A 21054-nucleotide genomic window follows, 5' to 3' on the forward strand; every position below is an offset into this window, starting at 1 on the left:
AACATAATCTAAAGAGTTCCATATCCACTGGAAAACCTTAAGTCTTACACTAGGGATCTAGGCCTAGTCAATCCAGACATGCTACAATCTCAGAACTCACCGAACAAGCCAATAGCCGTTTGTAGACAGCCATTTTATCTGTTCCTCTGAAGGAGCATACAAAGAAAATGACAGTGTCTTATAGGAATGTAATCATGGCTCAGCTAGGAGCATGGCGCATCTGCAAATCGAGGCATATGACAGGCAAAGCCTTCTATTCTAATGCACACATGCATGCGTACACACAAGACAATCTCAAGTTCCCTTTCAAAAGCAAATCCCTCAATCATAGTTCATTTTTCATTCTTGTGTATTCTTTTTTAAGCTGGAATGCAGAATAGGTTCTGTTGTGACACATTTACACATACCTACCACAGTACCCTGTTCCTATCTACTCCCTACTTTCCACACTCTCCACACATGCACATCACGCCCACCTCAGTCTGTTCTCCTGGTTCCGTGTTCATTTCTTATCTGTTTCGGTGCACATGTACACATGTGTGCTTAACCAACTTTCTTCTCCAATTCTCAAGCTTCCTCCCATCCCCACCAATTACCTCCTGTCCCCTTTTCTTTTCAGTTTTCTGGATGCAAGTCCCTTAGTACAGCAAAGCGCCGGGCTTAAGAATTGAAAATCAATCATCTTTCCAAGGAGATTGGTACAAATAACAGGAGTAGCCCACAGATGTAGCAAACACCATGGCTCTAACGGGCTTTGTAACAGTTCTTAATTTTGAAAGGTATTATTGAGCTTGTCAAATAAAAAATCCTAAGAGTCTCTTCTTTAATATATTGAACTAAATATAAAGCAGTCAAGAGAGATGGAAAAAACATGTTTACCCAAATCATAAAATCCTTCAGAGCTAGGAACTCTTTTAAAACTCCTTTCCCTTTGTGGTAGTGGAGACACAGAGAGGAAAATGAGAATAGACTCTCCACTTCTTAGGATGACCTCAGAAGTCTGTGGTCAGAGTTTACCCTGCTGGCTGAAACCACATCTGACCTCTGGGATTTACTCTGAACCAAACCATGGATAGGACTGGCCTGTCATTGGCTCTGCTAGGATAGACAGTCAGTGCTTTAGGAAATCTCTGTGCTGTGCTTCACTGGGGATGAGTCCTTAAAGGAAATAGTAGTCTTATCTACCAAGGATTACTAAGGACAGATGACCACAGTGCAAGGATAAACAAGAATTCTCCACAGGCCCAAACAGGCCACAGGCCTAGGGAGTATTCACTGTCTCACTTAAGTTATCTCCATCTTAACAGGAAGTTAAGCCAGACACCTGGGGCCTGGAGCAGTGGCCCCAGCAAAAGGCTGAAGGATTACACGTCTCCATCTGCTGGGGAATTTGAGGAATTACCAAGGTAAGAAGGTGTGGCTTGGCTGAATGCTTATCAGAAGGAACTGAGAAGAAAGCATTGCCTTTTCTGGGAGATAAGAATCTGTTTGCTCTTGGCAATCACTCTATGGCTTTTAGTCCTCAAACGTTGAAAGGCAACCGTGTGGTGTTTCTGGTTATTGTTTGGTTGATTGCCAAAGCCAACAGTGTATGAACCAAACAGGGGCATTTTGTGGAGCCCATTCTGTCTCTCTGAGAAGGGAATGGATTCTTGAGAACGAAGCTCTTACGTCTTGGAGGACATAAATACCAGTGCCTGTCTACAGCAGGCACATCACAAGAATATAACTTTAACAAACCCAGTGGGTCACAAAGCAAAGTGGATATGAACAGGAAACAAAATTGTGGGCTGGAGGGAGGGTAGGGAGATCTGAGGTGGGGGATGGGTCAAAACTCAAATGTGCACATGGGTGAAACTGCTAAGGCAAAAATACTTAAAGGAAGAGAGAACCGATAAACTCAGAGAACATGTATTTCTTCCTCCCCAAGTTTACAGCGTAAGAGCTGGCGAAGGCTGGCGAAACCACCGCCCTCTCAAGGGTCAGTGTTCACCTGCTCTACCTCTGAAATATCAGCAAATCCAACTAGAACACACATCTTTCCTCTAGAAGTAAATCTGTTCCCTTCCATGAGTGGCCTGTGCATGGGGGTGAGGGACAAATGCACCTGTGGGGTGAACTGCCATTGGTTCTTACGTGATTTCCACCAAGCACCGTTTCCAAGTCACTCTGAAACATGTTTAGTCGTCTTTATACCTTTTTATCACTATACATTTCATAATAGAGGAACGTGAACTGATTTCATCATGACACTGTGTCTGATAGTCAGCAGTTAAAAACCTCAGAAGCAGTTCTACTGAATGAATTTAGATGGGCCCGCTCATATATAAGTTTAAATAATTCACTTTATCTGGCCTTCTATTCCTTAGAAATCCTATACTCAATTTCAAGTATATGAATATTAATCCTATTTCCCAATTGTTCTGGAGCATGAGATTTTATAAACTCAACCTTCACAGAATTAATAACATCTGCACGCGGTTATGCTGCCTTCTACGATGCCATTCTGTGTGTATTATTTTATTTGATGCTCTAGTGAAATGTATTTGTTAGTATAAAGAACTTCTCAGTAACTGAATGAACTATTTCTATTATCTTTATTCAAAGAGAAAGTGAATTATCATCCCCAGGGGTACCCTTTATGCAGTTTCTAGAACTCTTTCCTCTCTTTTCCTTGCTGACTTCTCTGCTAACTATAAATTGAGGTAGTCATCTCTGAAGAAAGCCTTTCACAGCACTTCGAGGAGTGCCTTCCAGGACCCCCAAGGTTCCTGAGATCCTTTCATGAAACCTCAAATAAAAATATTTCCATGATAACAGAACACTTGACAGTGCCGTTCCCACATTCCTCTCACCTGTTCACAGGCAGTGTTGCTCTGCTGCCCAAGGGAATAGGTGCCCCTTCTCCTTGTGTTCCCCACCCCTACTCCCTGCCCAGTGTTGGTACATAATCCAAAAATTAGCAGTAGGCATTACCCACATCGACATTGACAATAGCCCTTTAAATCTTTCAAAAATACTTCCGGGCGATGAAAGACGTCCTACTACTCGGGTCTGAGATTCATTTCCCAAATCCTCAGAGGTGCATTATGGAGTTTATTTTCTTCCCAGGCACCCTGCAGTTGGCCCTGGGTGAACTGTGGGGGAGGTACTGTGGTAATCTGTCTTCTGTTGTTACCACAGAGATCAGAGACCAGGTATTTTTATAAAGAAATGCTCATCTCCTATGACAGTGAGGCAGAGGAATTCAAACCCCTACCTCTAGTACCTGTGGAGGCTTTGTGCTATGTCACAGCAGTGTAGGGAGTGTCACGCACTGACAGCCAGAGGTCATGTCTTCCCCAGGGCCCAGGAAATCCCTCCATGCAGCCACACCCTGAGGACTTCAAGGAATCTTAACCTCCCCAAGACCCCGCCTCCAAATACCATAGAACCATAGAACCGGCCTGTGAAGGTAGTGATTGGTTCCAGCATGTGCCACTCAACATAAAAGATGCTCAGTGCTCCCACAATGGACAGCCAAGACAGGAAGAAGCAGGCAAACATGGTAAAGCTCCTCCTGGATGAACAAGCTTCTTGACATTTCATCAGTCAAGGCAGATGTTTCCGAGTATAAAACAGGCAACGCAGATGCGCCATACGCCAACGTGTCTCCGAGAAAGTGAAGCAATTTTCCAGATCTGCTAACAACAGCAAAGGCTACACGTGCTGTCAGCTCATCCCTTTCCACAATGATCCCATACCACTCCTAACTACCACAGGGAGCTCCATCAGCTCCCAGCTCCTCCCCCTGCCCCTCATGTACTGAAAGTTACTCACCTTTAGAGTTATAGACTCTTTGATGTCCTTACCACACAAATTTCAGGGAACGAGGAAATAGGTTCTGTTTAGCTGTGATGCACACAAGCCTACATGTTTAAGGTTGTTTTCCTCAAAACAATGGGAAAATAGTATAAACAAAATATTAGTGAATGCTTGCCCAAATCAGCATAGTATTGTTTTCTCAAATGGGTACTTTTTAAAATTTTAATATACTCTAGCAGTCTTTGTTTGACCACGGCTAATTAGTTATGGTACATTAGGCCATAGACTAAACACATTGACCTTCTCAGGAGACCAAGGTCCAGATCGATTAAAAGAAATTAACATTATTTTTAAAGAATCACTTTCATTACATTTTTATTTGCCTGTCCATGAGAGTCTGTGTGTGAGTGCAGTCCCCAGGAGTGCCTGAAGAGGACGTCAGATCCCTGGTGCTACAGTTACATGCAGTCGCAAAGTTGTACTCCACGGGTACTGGGAGTTGAACTCCAGAGCAAGAGCAAGCAACAAAGGTTCTTAACCACTGAGCCACCTCTCCCACCCAGAAATTAACATTCCTGCCTGAACTGACTCATCTGGGTCAAGTAACAAATTCATCTGTCAATGGTAGAAAGACCCAATGACCTCCCAGCTGAAAGATACAAACTGTATCATTTTGTTTTCCAAATAACAAGCATTGATTGCAATGCTAGAAAGGTCACTTGTCATCAGCTCAGTGGTTGACCTACTGGCAAATTGTATCCTGTCACTCCACAGGACTCTAAGAAGCAAGAGATACTTTGTTTATAGAGAATAATTGGGGAGCTCGCAGTGCTCTCACAAGGTGTGAGATCCCAGGATGGGTCTTATGTTCAACAGCAAAGACAAGAGCAAACAAAATGACTAGATGAGGATTTTGTAATTTCCCAAGACCACGCCCAGAAACTCCGGTTTTCTAGGTTTAAAAGCGTGGAATAAAATACAGCCTATGTCTTCAAGTCTATTAGAAAGGATGCCAGTATTGTATATATTCTCGACAATTAACAATGTACAAAAGATGGCGTTTCCAAGCTCACTAGGAAGAATTAAAACACACACACACACACACACACACACACACACACACACACATACACACACACACACACACACACACATACACACACACACACACACAATGGGAAATGATGCCGGGACTGGAGAGATGGGTCACTCAGTGAAGTGCTTGAGTGCAAGCATGAGGACCTGAGTTTGGATCCCCAGCATCCGTGTAAAAGCCAGGGAATGACATCATGCGGAGAATGACATCATGCATTTTTTAACCCAACAACAGGGAAAGAAGAGAAAAGAAAGTACCCCAGGGTTGCTGGCCAGTCTGTCTAGCCAAACCCAGCCCCAGGATCTGTAAGAGACTCTGAAAAACAGAAGGTGGAGAAATGATTAAAGAAGTCACCCAATGGCAACCTCCCGTCTTCACAGAAATACACACAGTGTGCACATGCACCTGTCACACATGAACACATATACGGAGAGAGAAAGAAATAGTTCTATGGTAAACAATCAAAGCACCCAACTAAGGGTCAACCACTTGCAGGGCAATTTTCATTTACACTGTCATAAAGGCACCACTGTCTGTATCAATATGCTACCTCGGGTGTGAGATGCAGACACTTACTGCCACATAATCAGATGTTTGAGTTTGTCCGCCCACCAGATAGAAGCCCTATGATTGTCCAGCAGACAATTAATTAAATAGCCATATTTATTTCTCTTCCCACCACTTAAGCTTCGGAGCACTGCATTAAAATATAATTTGTCACTATCTGGAATAAAGTATCGGTTAACTAGGCATTAAAGTCCACTTATTTAAAATAATGATCTGCGTAATCATTTCCTAGAGTTTGCCAAGAAATAGACAGGAACTCTCCTATACATAGTTGTCCTGCTCTGAAGAGGACATGAACACATGCAAGTACAAATTCAAAAATAAAACTTCACAATCCCCCTTTTTATGCCCTTTCTTCCAATGTGTCAGCCAGCCAGAGGTATCTACCGACAGGATGCACAGTGTTATACTTGATACATCTACTGAGACCTGAGGCCAGAGCATGAAGGACTTGTCCTAGTTTAGACAGTCCTAGAATTATATCCCTGAAATTAGTTACCCCAAATTGGTGTTACATAAATCCCTGGGCTCTGAGGAGCCTCTCTAGCAGTGACCAAGAACTGAATCACTGAGAAAGGGAAGCAGGGCCCAGCTCTCACTGTTTGAAATGTAAATATTTTTGTGCAATTTGACAGCATTTGTCTAAAATGTATCAGTGGATAAAATTCAGGTCGGCGAGGAGCGCGGCCAATCCCCCCAGGTCATGTGTTCGTCTCTGTCCCTGCATTTACACTGTGGATTATGCTTAACTCAGGAGTTCAAAAGAGTTGAAGAGCAATTAGACATATATATATATACTTCAACCTAGCTTTAATAATTGTTTAATGTTCATATTGGCATATCTGCTTTATACACACACACACACACACACACACACACACACACACACACACGGGCACACATGCACCCACATACACACACATGCTTTTTCACTCATTTTCCTTCTGTGCGGACATAAACACTTAACGACCCTTTAAGTTTGGCATAACCTCTCCTAAGATCAAGGAAAAAACTACTCACGTGTTTTTTTTTTCTTCAGTCTTTATTTTCCGGTCAGAGCTCATTATGATGTCTCTGATACACTCATCAGAAAGTCTGAGTTTTCAGATAGAGGGGCCTCTTTGGGGAAAGAGTTTGTCACATACCCCTGACATCCTAAATTCGGATCCCCAGGAGCCAGGTAGATGTGGGACCCAGTAGTCAACGTGTCACCTATAGTTCCAACACTTCGCTCCGGGAAGGGGATTATTGAAAGATTGCAACCACCTAGCCTAGCATCTTCAGCAGTGAACAGAAGAAACCCTGTCCGACATGGCAGACAGAGAAGACACTTAGGGCACCTGCGTCATACCTACATATGCACACAGATCACAAGATGGTCAACTTGAATTTCCATCTTCGTGTAGTTGACACTCTCTCCTTCCTTTGCCAAAGATCAGCAAGCAAATTATCTCCCCGAATCTCTTCCTACAGAGACTCAGAAGAGTCTCTAAGAGTTCCCTCAGACAGCTTGGGACATAATTTACAGGAAGACCTGGGTTCAGATCCTAGCACCCATATAAAAATGGGCACATGAACGTGAGTCCCAGGGATTTTGTCATCAGCCCATGTGATTGTGAGGATTCAATGACTAACTCAAAAAGCAAAATGGGGTAGGGGGTATGATGGAGCCTATCTAACATAAACTTCCGGCTTTCCCATACACACCCCATGCACTTCTGAAATACTCCTTTCCTCACAAACAGACACACAACCCTCACACCCGCATGTACTCCACACACCAGTGCACCCACACACAAGCATCTCTGAGGGTCCCATTTCTTCTCCTCAAGATTGGCACACCATTGGCAGCTCCAAGGCAGTATGAGCATGCTCACGCTCTCTCCCAACATTCTCTGTCTCTGTCCACAACCACCTCTGTGTAAAGTTTCAGCTCCAGTCATGTATGTGTGGCCCTTGTGGCAGACGCTTTCTTCTAGAAGTCGTCTGTATCTCAACAACATCCGGGCAGCCTGATGGTGTCACATCCCTTCCTCAGCACTGGATTGCCTGGGCCTAGGCTTGTCACTACAGACTCAGTATCTAGGCCTGTGCTTTGTGCATGATGTGGGGCTAAAGGACGAAGATGAGCCACAGTCTACCCTGATGTGAAGTTGGGAAGAATCTGAACCTAGACCTCATTTAAATGATTTTCACTCTTGAGTGACTTGGGTCATGGAAATCCTGAGGCACATCTGAGGGACTGTGAAAAAACTTCTGAAGTAGGTGGTAGAATGTGAAAGACATGAGTCTCAGGTCACCCAGAATGTCCACTAAGAGCTCTACTTTGGCTTTGTGAAGGCTTACAATGACGACCACTGACCTGCTACCCAGGTCTACCCAGATAGAGCAAACAATACCCTTTCACCCCATTCCTGTCTGACCACACACATGCATTCACAGAGAAACAGGAACTGACCAACTTCCTTAGGCCCTGGAGACAAACATCTAGGCCTCCGGCTTTCTCATCTTGAGGAAATGGTCTTCCTATTCGCTCACCCCAGTTTGTGTTGTCTGTTATGAATCTGCTCAGATGAATGGAGCTATTTCTGGGTCACAAGTCATAGCGTATGGTCCTGTTCCCCAATACTTAGTCAGAGTAGGTGCTATGTTTTTTTTTTATAAGTAAGCCATGTTCAGCATCAGCCTTTCCCTGGAGAGCATAGAGCTGGAACAGAAAGGACCTCACCACTCTCCTAATTCTCAGCATGCTGTCCTGGAGCCAAGTGTGACAACTGTACCATCACCCAACCTCTCTGGTCCTCATCTCTCTTCTCTTCCTCCTCCTCTACTCGAATGCTGGCTCCATTTCCAGCATCTGCCACATTTGGCTTCTCCGTTTATTCTATTAGTTGGCCTCACATCTCTCTGATAATGCCATCTTGGGTAATTTTACAGGAAATTAAGCAAGAAGTAAAACTACTACAGGGCTTATTTATATACAGAGGCAGATTTGTATACTTTGCTGCAAATATATTAAACAGAGTTAATCACTATTCTTATGTTTTGTGAATTTCCAAGTATCCAAGACTGGAATTTAGAAGAACTTTAATGGAAAACCCCTGTTGACTGCTAAGAAGACACTACTGATTAGTGGCTACAATGTCCTAGCTTCCACTGGCCCAAATGAAGTAAGTTAACCAGCAAGCATTGTAGCAGTGTTGGGAACAGTATCAATCTTAATCTCCAAAGCTTTTGCATATTAAGACAGAGAGGGCCACAGTCAGTGAAATAGCAACATTATCTTAGCTTCTTTTCCCCTGGCTATGACGGCACACTCTGAAAAAAGCAACTTAAAGGAGAAAGGCTTCATACTGGCTTCCAGAGGTCAGTGGGGCAAGTCTTCAGATATGAGTACATGGAGCAGGAATGGTGGGGCCACCTTCATGTAAGTTCCAGGGGCTGCACAGACTGCACAGAAATGTAAAGGCATCTCCCACAGGAGGACCTAATTGAAGACTGCCTGAGAGAACAAGGATTGCTGGTGTGGATAATGTGAGCCAATCAGGAGCTGCTGTAGAAGCGATGCTTTCTTGGGACCAATGAGGCACGAGTGGAGGGTATTAGAGCTTGCTGCAGTGTTTCTCACCTGCTCCCAGAACCTGTCATTGACTCTGTACCACCTCATCCCCAACCCCCAAGGGCAGGTAGGGTCAGGCAGCAGTAGTCCAGGGCACAGGCAAGAAGTACATATCCTGGAATACAGGGAAAATGGAGACATTGCTGGGGTGGGGGATGAACAGAGAGGAGAATGGCAAGGAACAAGTGATCTGATGGGGAAGCGAGAAAAGAAGGGTTGGTGGGGCTGCAATTAAGGAAGGACTGAGATGGATTCAGAAGAAAGGAAGAGGGTAAAACAGCAGTAAGGAGGTGTGCGAAATCCATAAGGAACTATTAACTACCGAAAATATCTACAATACATCAAATAGACATATAAATAGTCAGCATATAAATATATGCATATACTTTACATCAACTTTTCCCATCTAGGCTGTCAATGCGCCCTCCAAGAACCGAAGACCAGCTGACAGACAACAGATACGAGAAACTCTTTTAAGATGGTGGTCAGGGCTGTCCAAAACTCCCAAAACATTCTATACTACTGCTATTGCCTTTGTTTGACACCTGTCCCCAGAAGTGAAAGCTAAGTCCCTATTGCTGAAGATGCCATGCATGCAGACACAGCACCCAGAGGCTCCTCAGCTAGAACCGAGAAATAGTCTTTTCCAGGGACAAGAACACCAATTAGTTTATCAATACCAAATGATCACACATAACACTATCTAGACCTGAAGACCATATGCATAACATTATGTGTACAGCCCTGAAATACACACATCACATTATCTAGACCAAGAAGACTGTATTCAGGAGTTTACACACACACACACACACACACACTACTACTACTACTACTACTACTACTACTACTACTACTACTACTACTACTACTAGGACAACCAACAACAACAACACCACTGCCGCCACCACCACCAGTTTGGAGAAAGAAAAGGGCAGAGGGAAATTATGTAATATAATTTCCAAAAAAAATTTAAATGGCCGATTTGATGTTTTCTATATTTTATCACAATTTCTAGTTGGGCAAAAATCCAAATCATACATAATTCAAAGACTAGGCAACTCATTTCTTTCCTAATTAATGAGAAATGTGATCTATCACCTACAGCCATATCTAGAGTTACAAAGCCAGTGAGGGCCACCATGAGAGGACCACTTAATCACACCATGTGGACATGAGGCAGACAGAGCCAGGCGTTCTCCATCAATCACTGAGTTAAACTGCCTGACTGTGTTCATCACCATCTCAAGTTGTTTCTCTCCATTCTGTAACGTAGAGACTGCTGACAGGACACAGCCCCGGACACTGTCTCAGCCTCATGATTCAAAGTGGAAACTCATTCTAATTCTCTCCCGGTGACATGAGTTTCACAAGAGATGGAGAATGCTTTTTGGAAGTCACAGAATGGAAGGTTTGCATGGAAAAGTCAAGAACAAACAAACCCCTTTCCAAGTCCTGAGTTCAGTGACTAGAAATATCCAGACCTAACGACAATAATCCAAGACCCAACGCAACCACTGTGTTGACTTTTATGATAAAGCTAAAGCTGGAAACACAATGGGAGCATGTTCCACGGACGGCAGCATGCACACCTCGACTTTCAACGCCACAGCAATAGAAGTCACTACTCTCAAAGGCTCTTTTCAGGTTCTTATGAATCTACTCGCAAACCTCACAAGCATATCTAAGTTCTATTCTTCACACTGTGTAGTTCAGAAGAGACAGTAAGAAGTTGGCACGGGCTACCCACATTAGAGTTGAAGGCAAGCTAAGTGAGGGGTTTCCATTAAACTCAAGGAAAAGGGAGAAGGGGACAGGGAAGGAGGTGAAGGGAATGGGTGGGGGATAGAAGAGAAGGAAGAGAGGGTGAGAAGAGAAGAGGATAAAGAGGAACTGGGGGAAGAAAGAAGATGAAGGGAGAGAGAAAGACCAAGAGGAGGAGGAGGAGGAGGAGAAGAAAAAGGGGGAGGAGGGAGAAGAAGAGAAGGAGCAATTGGAGAGGAAGAAGAGGATGAAGAAGGGCCAGAGGGGAGGATAAAGAGGAGGAGGAGGGGAGGAGGAGGAGGGGAGGAGGAGGAGGAAGAGGAGGAGGAGGAGGAGAGAAATGGTATTTCTTTAGCACTATACTTGGCTAGGAATGAGACTGAGATTCTGATATACAGCGTAGATTCTCCCATGGCCAGTTCTAAGGGCAGGTTCTTAATATCTCATAGTTTTCAAGGTCTAGTAAAATCTGCCATCATTAGCCCTGCAAAGGCTACCCCTTTGCTCCTGCCCCCCCCCACACACACACACACACTCATCTAGACCACTTGGCCTCCATGGCTTCCTGGCCCTGCCTCAATTTAGGTCTCTATTCAGTAAAACAGGCACCACCTACCATTTCCGTGATGACTCAAATCTTACCCCGACTTTAGGTTTTGTTCTTGGCCTCAAGTACTGCCTACCACTAATTATGTTCTCGCTACTTACTGGTCAAGTGCCTGTCCCCTCTGTGGGTTATAATCAGCAGGAAGAAAGACTCAGCTGTGGTCTGCTGAGGGCCAACCTCATGGAAGTCATTCCACACACAAATACAGCTGTCCCTGGATAGCCACAAGGGATTTGTTCCAGGACCCCTCAGGAATACCCAGATCACTGATATTCACATCCTCTGTATTAAGGGCTATAATAGTCACTGTGCACACTGTCATTTTATGCCATGCATTTATGTCAACCTCACACGAGTTATATTAACCAGTGACACATACATGTTATATAGACAGTCATAATTTATTGTTAAAAGGAAAATGAGAAGGAAAAATATCTCCATGCAGGGCCAGTAGAGATAGTTCTGTTTGAACCCTGTCTGTCTGCAGTGAACCCATGAACACGGGGCCTACAGATCAGGCAGGCTGACCATTGACTGAATAAAGGCAGGCGGTACAAAGTTAAGAGCTTAGGAACTTCGAGGGCCTTATGAAGGGAGAGGGCAGGCTCCGGCAGGGTGTGTGGACAGTCCCACAATAGTCAGTTTTCATGCTCACTTGACAATGCTCAGAGAAGACACCTAGACTAGACACCTATGTCCTTGCCACATGTAGGCCTTTACAAGGTCATCTGAGGACAGTCGGAAAAGCAAAGGGTCTATTTCTCTTCGTTTCTGGTTCCTGTGGTGTGAAGTATGGAGATTGCCACCCAGGCTTTCGGGGCCACCACAAGTTACACAAAGCTCGCAGGCCGAGCGTGTCGACTGCTGTAATGGACTGTTGGCAGGAGCTTATTTTGTCTGAGGAGACAGGCTGACCAGCGGGTACAGCCTGCGACTTACACTCTTTCCCTTTCCCACCATTTCTTCTGTTTTGTTTAAGGGGCAAAGCGTAGAGGAAAGCCAAACGTCCGACCTCGTGCTGCTGACTGCTAAGTCTGATGGAGTGAAACTGACATCATCATTTAAATATTTACCACCTTCCCGCTAAACAGGAGCAAACACACTTTATAGCACAAGGTCCTTGACCCATCCAGTCAGACCTGGAATGGAAGGAGGCTCTGGGGAAACATCTTCATTCAGCTCACAGGACAATGCCTGGCGCGAGGCAGGTGTTTAATTAACATTTGTAGAGGGGCAGCTGATTGAAGAATTAGTGAGATGACTAAACAAATGTTTGAATATTTTGTGACCAACGTATTCCTTACCGGATACGCATTGTGATTCACGAGGACAAATGGCCTTCCCTCGTTCACAGCCATCCCCCTTCATTATTCACAAAATGCCACAGGAGACCCGCAGTGCAAATAAACGGGGAGGGCAACCCCGGCACGTGGACAATATGCCTGATAAGTGCGCCCAAAGAGAAAACTTCAATTACTCTGTCAGTCCATCATCCTCCCCAGTGTGCAGCTGATGCTAAACAAATCCGCCTAGTCATTTTTCTATTTTCTGGGTCATCACACTAAAAGTGTCTATCACTCCTCCACCAGGCACTTTGGTCTCCCTGCCTTGGGTTGGGTACCAGGGCCATGATTCAGTCCCGAGTCACTGTGTCTCCAGTGTCACTTCCAACAGGTAAAGCCAAGACAAGACGGTAAAAAGGACCTTCTGATTGAAAGCCACACTCCCTGAGGACCAGCAGGGTGGTTTCCTCCTCCCCATCTCCTCCCATCCTGCAATAGGGTGCGAGTCAACTTCATAACAGTTGCCTTAAGAACTATGCCTTAAAGATATAGTATCTTAAAGGGACAGTGCGGACATAAATGTAAATTCTATGAATACCAGGTAGTCCTGCTTTGAACTTACTTTGGGATAAAGAGCTACTACAGACAACTATATTGTTTTTATTATATATCGGTCACTCATTTTATTCACGAGATATATTTTATTATTGCTAATATTAAAATTAATATTAAAAGAGATTTAAAAATAAGCATCAAATTTTAAGAGATTTATTGTTTTAAAGTTGTGGTGGGGGTGGGGGTTGGGGGTTGCTTTTGAGTTTTGAGCACAGGTATGTGGGAAGGTCCAAAGTGGATTTCCTTCCCTGGAGCTCGAGTTGTAGGCAGTTGTGCAAGATCCACTATAGTTGCTGGGCACTGAACCCAGGTCCTTTACAAGAGCAACACATGTGATCGGTCATTCACTCAGACTTCTCAGTATGTCTGGAGTAGTAGCACAGCCCTCTGAGGCTTAAGAAGGAAAGTAATGAGTTGAGGTTTACATGGGGCCACAAAGTAAATTCAAAACCAGCTCAAATAGCTTAATGAAACCTTGTCTCAAAATAAAAGGATAAAAATGGCATGGGTGGGGGTGGGGTGGGTATAGCTCAAGGGTAGAACATTTGCCTAGCATGTACAAGGCCCTGCGTTCACTCCCCAGCACTGCCACAAAAGTATCTAAATTAAATAAATCAGTATCTACTGTTTAGGACTAAAGTAGTAAGTTACAAATATTATATAGTAAGAAATTACAGAAACATGGAGCATAATCCTGCCCTAGATACATATTCCGTGCTCATAAAATACTTCTTAGGACAACTGTCTGTGTGATACTCACAGGATGTGACTTGCTCTGCCAGGCCAGAAGCCACAGTGCTAACAGAATACACCAGACTCTTATGTGGGTTTGAATCACAGTTCCCAGAGGTGCAATCTTCATGATAGACATTTATAATTCCCCTCGGTGCTGATGAGGAAGATCAATTTATATGAAACAAGTCACACAGTTTCCAATCAGAGAACAGTTAGCTTATTGTTTTGCTCCTAAGGAGACTGTTAAGGTACAGAGTCAACTACAAAAGCTTCAGGTTTACATATACAAAGTCACAGGACACTTGGTACTTGGCTTTAACATGTGGTTCCAGAGAGATGGTTCCAGCTCAAAGGAGACAGCCAGTCAGTTTGGAGAAAGCTCCAGACTGTGTTTACTTTTTACTTTATAAATAGTCGCACATATGGACGATAACAAGGAACAAACCCCACCTTCGACTTCAGAAAGGACAGCATAACATCAAGGGCTAAAATTAGAGTAACACTTTAGGCTGCCATCATTTTGAAACTCATTTTCATGGGTGGTTTGCTAATGGGAACCACAGTAGTGCAGCCAAGACTGAGGCACTAAGGGAGAGAGAGGCAGAGACTGGAAAACCACAAAAACAGGTGGTGAGAGGAAACGTGAAGCCATGCTATGGTTAACAGCTACAATGTGGATACAGGAATAAAAAGAGATTAATGATTTGAAACAGCCTAGGTCAGGAGTGCATACCACCCCAGTAACAGTGAGAGAGAAGGATGCAGTTCTGTTCTCCCTTGTCTCTGTCCCAGCTATGAAGATCTGACCACAGAGCTAAAGTTGTGACCCACTGTTTCTGGGAATGGCCATCACCGTGTGACAATAAACCCCATGGATGTGGAAATTTGAAATTCATATCTCCCAAATACTATTATCCTTTTAAAGTTTTCTAGTCACTTAAAAATGGAGACACCATTCCTAGCTTCCAAGCCATATTGAAACAGTTGATTTGGTACATTTGGCCAAGAGGGCAACTGTTTATCCAGTCAATACAGCATCCACCCATTTGTAGCAGAACAAGTAATGCAGGTGTGAAAAGAAATCTAATTGTATTGTTAAATGAAGCCTTAAACAACTTAACCCATATGGTTAACAAAAGCCACACAGTTCTCTCTGCCATCCATTGACCATAAGAAAGGTTAATAGTTTTTGTTTTTATATTTGCAGATTTATCATTATGTGTGGCATGTATGTGACTCTCTGTCTCAGTGTGTGTGTGAGAGAATGTGCATGCGCGCGCGCGCGCGCGCACACACACACACACACACACACACACACACACGTGTGTATCTAGACTTCTAGACTTGACTTTGTTTCCTACAATGAGAGAGAAGAGAAGAATTCTCTGGAGTTGGTCCTCTCCTTCTATCTTATGGATCTGGATATCGAACTCAGGGCGTCAGACTTGGCAGCAAGCCTCTTTTTCATCCAGTGAGCTACTCATCATGACTCAAAGAGAATCAGCACATGCTGAAGAGGATTCTGCAATATTTAGGCTTCTTTTCAAAGTATTTTATCCTGTGGAAAGGGCCATAGTAATGGAATCAGAAACGTCACATGAACAAACTACAGATTGGAGGCTTGGGGTGCAGCTCGGTGGTAGACAGGGTGCTTGCCTAACATGCAAATGGCCCTGGTTTCCATCTTTACTGATGTACAGCATACAGAAAGGTACCGACTTCATCAGGTGAGAAGACAGGTGTAATGTCAGCAGGACTGTGCTTGTGTGGACAGACCTACCAGATCTAACTCTCCACCACCTCTGCTTCCCTGAACACCAGTGAATACCTGGGCAGTGACAAGAACAGGCTCAGCTGCTCTCCAGGCAAGGACTCCGCTGGGGGAGGAACAATTCAGGGAGGATCAATCACAAATAAGAGAAAAAATGAGAGTTAGACTGGGGCTAATCAAGTACCTCCCGAGGCAGCAGTGACGGGCAAATTCTCAAGAGAAAGGGAAGCCAGCAAAGGAGCTAGTGATCTGGGCACTGAACAGGACTTGGGAAGCTTCTGAAGCCTCACAGAACCACAGTGCTCAAGAGATTAGGGTTCCCGACTTGGAAATTATAAGGACTTAAGGGAAGGAGAGGGAAGATCATGGTGGTCATCATAATTATTAAAGCTTATTAAGAACAACATTAGATTCTACCTCATGCTTCGTAGGCGCCTTCACAAGATTACACCCAGGATCTAATTACCACCGCATGTAGGCACATTAATGAAGCTTTATATTTGTACATTTCATAAAAAATATGTGCTTTATCTGAAACCTAAATTTCAATAATAGGTTTTTTAGCAGTTTGAGTCCTAAATGGCACATTCATCAGCCAATTTCTATAGTGATTCTGCAAATCTAAAACTTTAAAAGGACTGCCAAGGTCACAGCCTGAAAAGAGAGTCCCCTTAAAATAGTTAGGCCATGCTGTGACTAGATCAGTCACCCTCTTTCTGTTCTTCTTTCAAAAAAAAAATACTGACTAATGCTTAATGACGTAAGTAGTTTCTACTTAGCATAAAATTCATTAAGCTTCTCTGTTGGGGAGAAGAAACAAACAAAACCAACCAACCAAACAAACAAACAAACAAAAACAAAACCCCACATCCACGAAGCAGCCTTACTGCACCCTCCGAACCTTTTCAGTATCATGATTTCCCAGGATAAGAGAGCCCCTGAGGCTCTGAGGCTGAGAGATAAGGTATGCTTCAAGGTACAAAGTTCCATAGTTGACACATAATTCCAGAAGAGACATCCAATCATTCCCACATCCGCTTCTGGAGAAAGGATCATCTGGAGGATGCCCACTAATTCAGCTAAAGTACACCCAAGATACAGGGAGTGGACCATAACTAGTCTTTAAGGGAGGGATGCAAGGCTAACCTCCTGTAACTGATCTTCTCGTTTGTACCAGTTGACCAGTCAAGGAGAACAGTGCTCAGAGACAGACATGCACTTTCACCAGTACCCAGTGCTGGTGTTCTATGAAGACTCTGGGGACACCCACCCCTACTTCAGAAAGAACACTGAAGAGAGAGGACAAACCTGATGGCATCCATGGGTCAGAGGTCGGTTTGGTCAAGGTGTTCACCTGCTCCCAATTGAAGTCATCGTCGTCAGCTTGACTATATCCACATGTGCTGTATGGCTCCTCAAAGAGGCAGCCACCTACAAGGGAAGACAGAGGGACAATGTAAGTTACAGCCAGAAGTCTGAAAGGAAGTCAGATGCAACACAAAAAACACCATCTATTTGACATCTGAGTGTGATTTGATATTTTCACTTGGGAACTGTGGAGTTTTGAACAATGTTGCTTGATGTTAATGACTCTTTACCAACACAGATACATATGTTGCTCTCTAGAAGAAACAATGTTGGTAGAAGACAATTGAAACAAACAAATTTAAAATTCACATTTTCCAGATGAATACTGAGAATTCACCTTGACTTCAATACTTGTAAAGGATCCCCGCAAGGACTCAATATGTTTTCCATAGAAATTTATGATTTGTTCAAAAATTAAAATGGGAAATTGTTTCCCCCAAATCACCGGCATGAGAGAAGGCAGCAAGGCATACCACAAAGGATGAGGCTGGCCGGCAAAATACCCTTCTATACCTCACACAGAAGCAGGTTTCAGCCTGTGGTTTAGGAAGTTTGAGGCCCCATAATCAAAAAATAGATCATGAAGTCACTTCATAATCCACACAAGTCTTAGTGGCAGAAAGTTTCAAGGCTAAACGTGTGGCAAACATCTGCTTAATCTTGGTACACTGAATAAAGCTATTTATGTAAGAAGATATAAAAAGGCAGTAACTACTGCTCAGACGATCAGCTGCGTCGTTGGTGTCAATGTTGCTCAGAGCACGGATGGTTTCCAGTCCCACCCCGTAGATGCCTGTTACCTTCCATTACTTATAGTGGCAGGCCTTTGTCCAAATGACTCACAGGAGACAGTGAATGATGATACCGATCCCAACAACGATCATGACAAACCCTGCTATCTGTTACATAATGAATAGTAGATATTACATAATCGGCTGCATAATAAATGAATCTATTAACTCAAAATCTTAATTATAATTGCTGCCAGTTGGGAAGCAGCAAGGACTTAGGACAAGATGCATCTTTTGGACTATTTTGGTACTGTGCCTGCCATGTAGAGGCAGAAGGGAAAGAAAACAGCAATTATAAACCAGAGACGAAATAAATTTTAAAAGTCACCTGACTCAACTTTTAACCCCGCCCCCGCTCCAAAAACAAAACAAAACAAAAAACAAAAACAAAAAAAAAACCTAAAAAAAACAAAAAAAACTAAATCAATTCCAGGAAAGCTAGTCTTGGAAGACAGGAGAGAAACTGCATGTTTTGTATGTAGAAAAACTCCCAGAACATTCTGAGAAGTTCTGGTCCCCGCTCTGCCTCTTGAACACACATCCATTTATCTTCCTTCCACCCCACAAGGCAACATTCCCAGCCCTGGCACAGAAAAACTGACAATTTGAAAGGAGCTGTCATGTCCTATGTCTTAGCTTCCCCAGGCAATCCATGCTCCTCTCTCCCTAATTCCCCCTGGGAGGTTTCACTCCTGTCAGCATCCAGGCAGGCGTTCTCTGAACGGTGTCCCAAAGAACAGTGCCCTGTGCTGGAGCAGAATCTGGCTGACTTCCGCTCTTGACCTCACTCTAACAGGCTGGGTAAGTGCCCTGGTCCATCCTGAGTTGAAAGCACTTGTCTTTCCACACCTGCCATTTTCTCCTTTTGTGAGTGTGTGCTCTCTCTCTCTCTCTCTCTCTCTCTCTCTCTCTCTCTCTCTCTCTCTCTGCATGTGTGTGTGTGTGTGTGTGTGTGTGTGTGTGTGTGTGTGCTCTCTGAATGCACAGGACAATCCACTTATCCTTACCAAATCCATCTCTTTTCCACCCCAGCCCTTGGGCAGCCTTGACAGTCCTGACTGTCATTTGGGAGTTAATTACTCTGCCTATATATACATTACAGAATAATCACAATCACTCACAAAATCCAAAGTGTTCTTGGATTTGAAACTTCTTGCTCACTGACATGGCTCAACAAGTTCAAATGATGGGGTCAAGATCAAAAGGGTGATGCACAGAAAAATAATGCGAAAATCAACACCATCAGGCTGTATGTGCTGGCCTATGAACCGAGCAGATTCTGTGTTTAGAGCTCAGCTGCATTTCCTGGCGCTCACCTTATTATATACCCAAGCGTTTCAAGACATTCCTCAACCCACACCATTTCTGGTCCCTAGCATCTTGGAAAAGGCTACTCCACCTGCATCTGCGGATATGATGAGCACTCTGTCCATATGTGCCTGCATGTGCTGGAAAATGCTAGACAGGAGTGAGTCAAGAAACCTCAGGTTGTCCCAAACAGCTCTCTAAGCTTTTCAGCCATGCCTCTGTCAGCAGCTCTATCACGAGGCTGATATCAGTATGCTAGCCATCTTCAGAATGCTTTCAATACTTAGAATCTCAACCAAGCCTTCCCCGGGGAACACCAAGCTCATTATCAGAGGTATAGCGTTAAAGTCAAGGTTTAATCTTGGGAACAGATGATCAACTATGTGTCCCCTCTTCTTATTAGTTTTACTGAGTTCTGGAGCAAAGTGGATCTGTCCAGCAGCAAATGCTAATGACATCCTGATGCCGGGAGATGATCAGAGACTATGTAACCATTTGTTCCAAGACTATGTAACCACTTGGGGATGGGGATGGCTTTCTTCTGTTGCACGCTGTAGTTGTGATATGGAGAACAGTTTCAGCACTGAAGAAGAAGCCAAAGAGCAGCGGTTCTAGTGACAGGAAAAAGGAGGGGCCTCCTGCCACAACCCAAGTAGGACGCTAAGTCCTTTATCACGGTGGCCTTAAACAGTAGGGAACAGTGGGAGTGTCCTCAAGGCAACTTGAGGCTGGTTAAGGATTTGGTCTTCACAATGACTGTTGGCACTGAAGACGTAACCAGATGCTGAAGTGAGGATGGATTGAGGGAGACCACAGAGCAGCGTGCTGCCAGTGTGGGCACAGGAACACTTCACACAGTGTAGTTCTGACCACTTGAAAGAAAGCATGAGAGGGAGAATACATCTCTCCGGGAGGATGCATGGTTGTCAAACCCCTTGAAGATGGGCTCTGCTGTACACTTCCTCTTGCCTTAAGTTATGTTGCCTTGTGTGCATTCTTTATCAGTGAGAGTTTGTAAGAGCAAAGGTGATTTATTGAACTAAAACAGGAAGAGATAAAAGGGAATGGTGTCAGAATTGCAAGAAAGAAGAACATCCCAGTTCTTGTGAGCCTGAGACAAGAGGGTTACAAGCGAGAGGTCAGCATGGCGTGTGCATGGCACGTTTGAGACACAGAGCAAGGCTCTACCTCAAGAAACAACAAATCAGACAGGAAAGGGGAGGGGAGGGAGAGGCAACCAAATAAAGAGAGAACAATTAAGTTTCTGGTCCTAATGTGGTTTTTCACTGAAGTGAATGACAAGTTCTAGAGTCAAACCCCCAGTATTTTTGTTTGTTTGTTTGTTTAAAGAAATAAGCATCAGAAATAAAGAACAGGCATCTTGGGTCTGGAGGGATGACTTGGGTCTGGAGGGATGATGGGACTGGAGGGATGACTTGGGTCTGGAGGGATGACTTGGGTCTGGAGGGATGACTTGGGTCTGGAGGGATGACTTGGTATTTAAGATTCTGCTCTTTCAGAAAAACCTACATTCTGATCCCTGCACCCAAACTGGGCAGCTCTCAGCCACATATAACTCCAATTTAATGCTTTCTTCTGGCTTCTGTGGGCACCTGCACTCATATACACTAACACACACCTATACACACCCGAATACACACAACACACACACACACACACACACACACACCTTAAAAATAAAACCAATAGACCCATAGACCCATTG

General features: G+C 44.0%; 1 protein-coding gene across 11 annotated transcripts in view; it reads right to left on the reverse strand.

The window, feature by feature from the left end:
* Ptprm (protein tyrosine phosphatase, receptor type, M) overlaps nt 1-21054 on the reverse strand; it is a 701363-nt gene that overhangs the window by 510193 nt on the left and 170116 nt on the right. For 10 of the 11 annotated variants that reach the window (NM_001431774.1, NM_001431773.1, NM_001168632.2 and 7 more), the window contains 1 exon segment: nt 17170-17292. In NM_001431774.1, coding sequence (NP_001418703.1) covers nt 17170-17292 — 123 coding nt within the window. 11 annotated transcript variants of the gene reach the window in all.

The sequence above is a fragment of the Rattus norvegicus genome, chromosome 9 (genome assembly GCF_021556685.1).
Source record: "Rattus norvegicus strain SHRSP/BbbUtx chromosome 9, alternate assembly SHRSP_T2T, whole genome shotgun sequence".
NCBI lineage: Eukaryota > Metazoa > Chordata > Mammalia > Rodentia > Muridae > Rattus > Rattus norvegicus.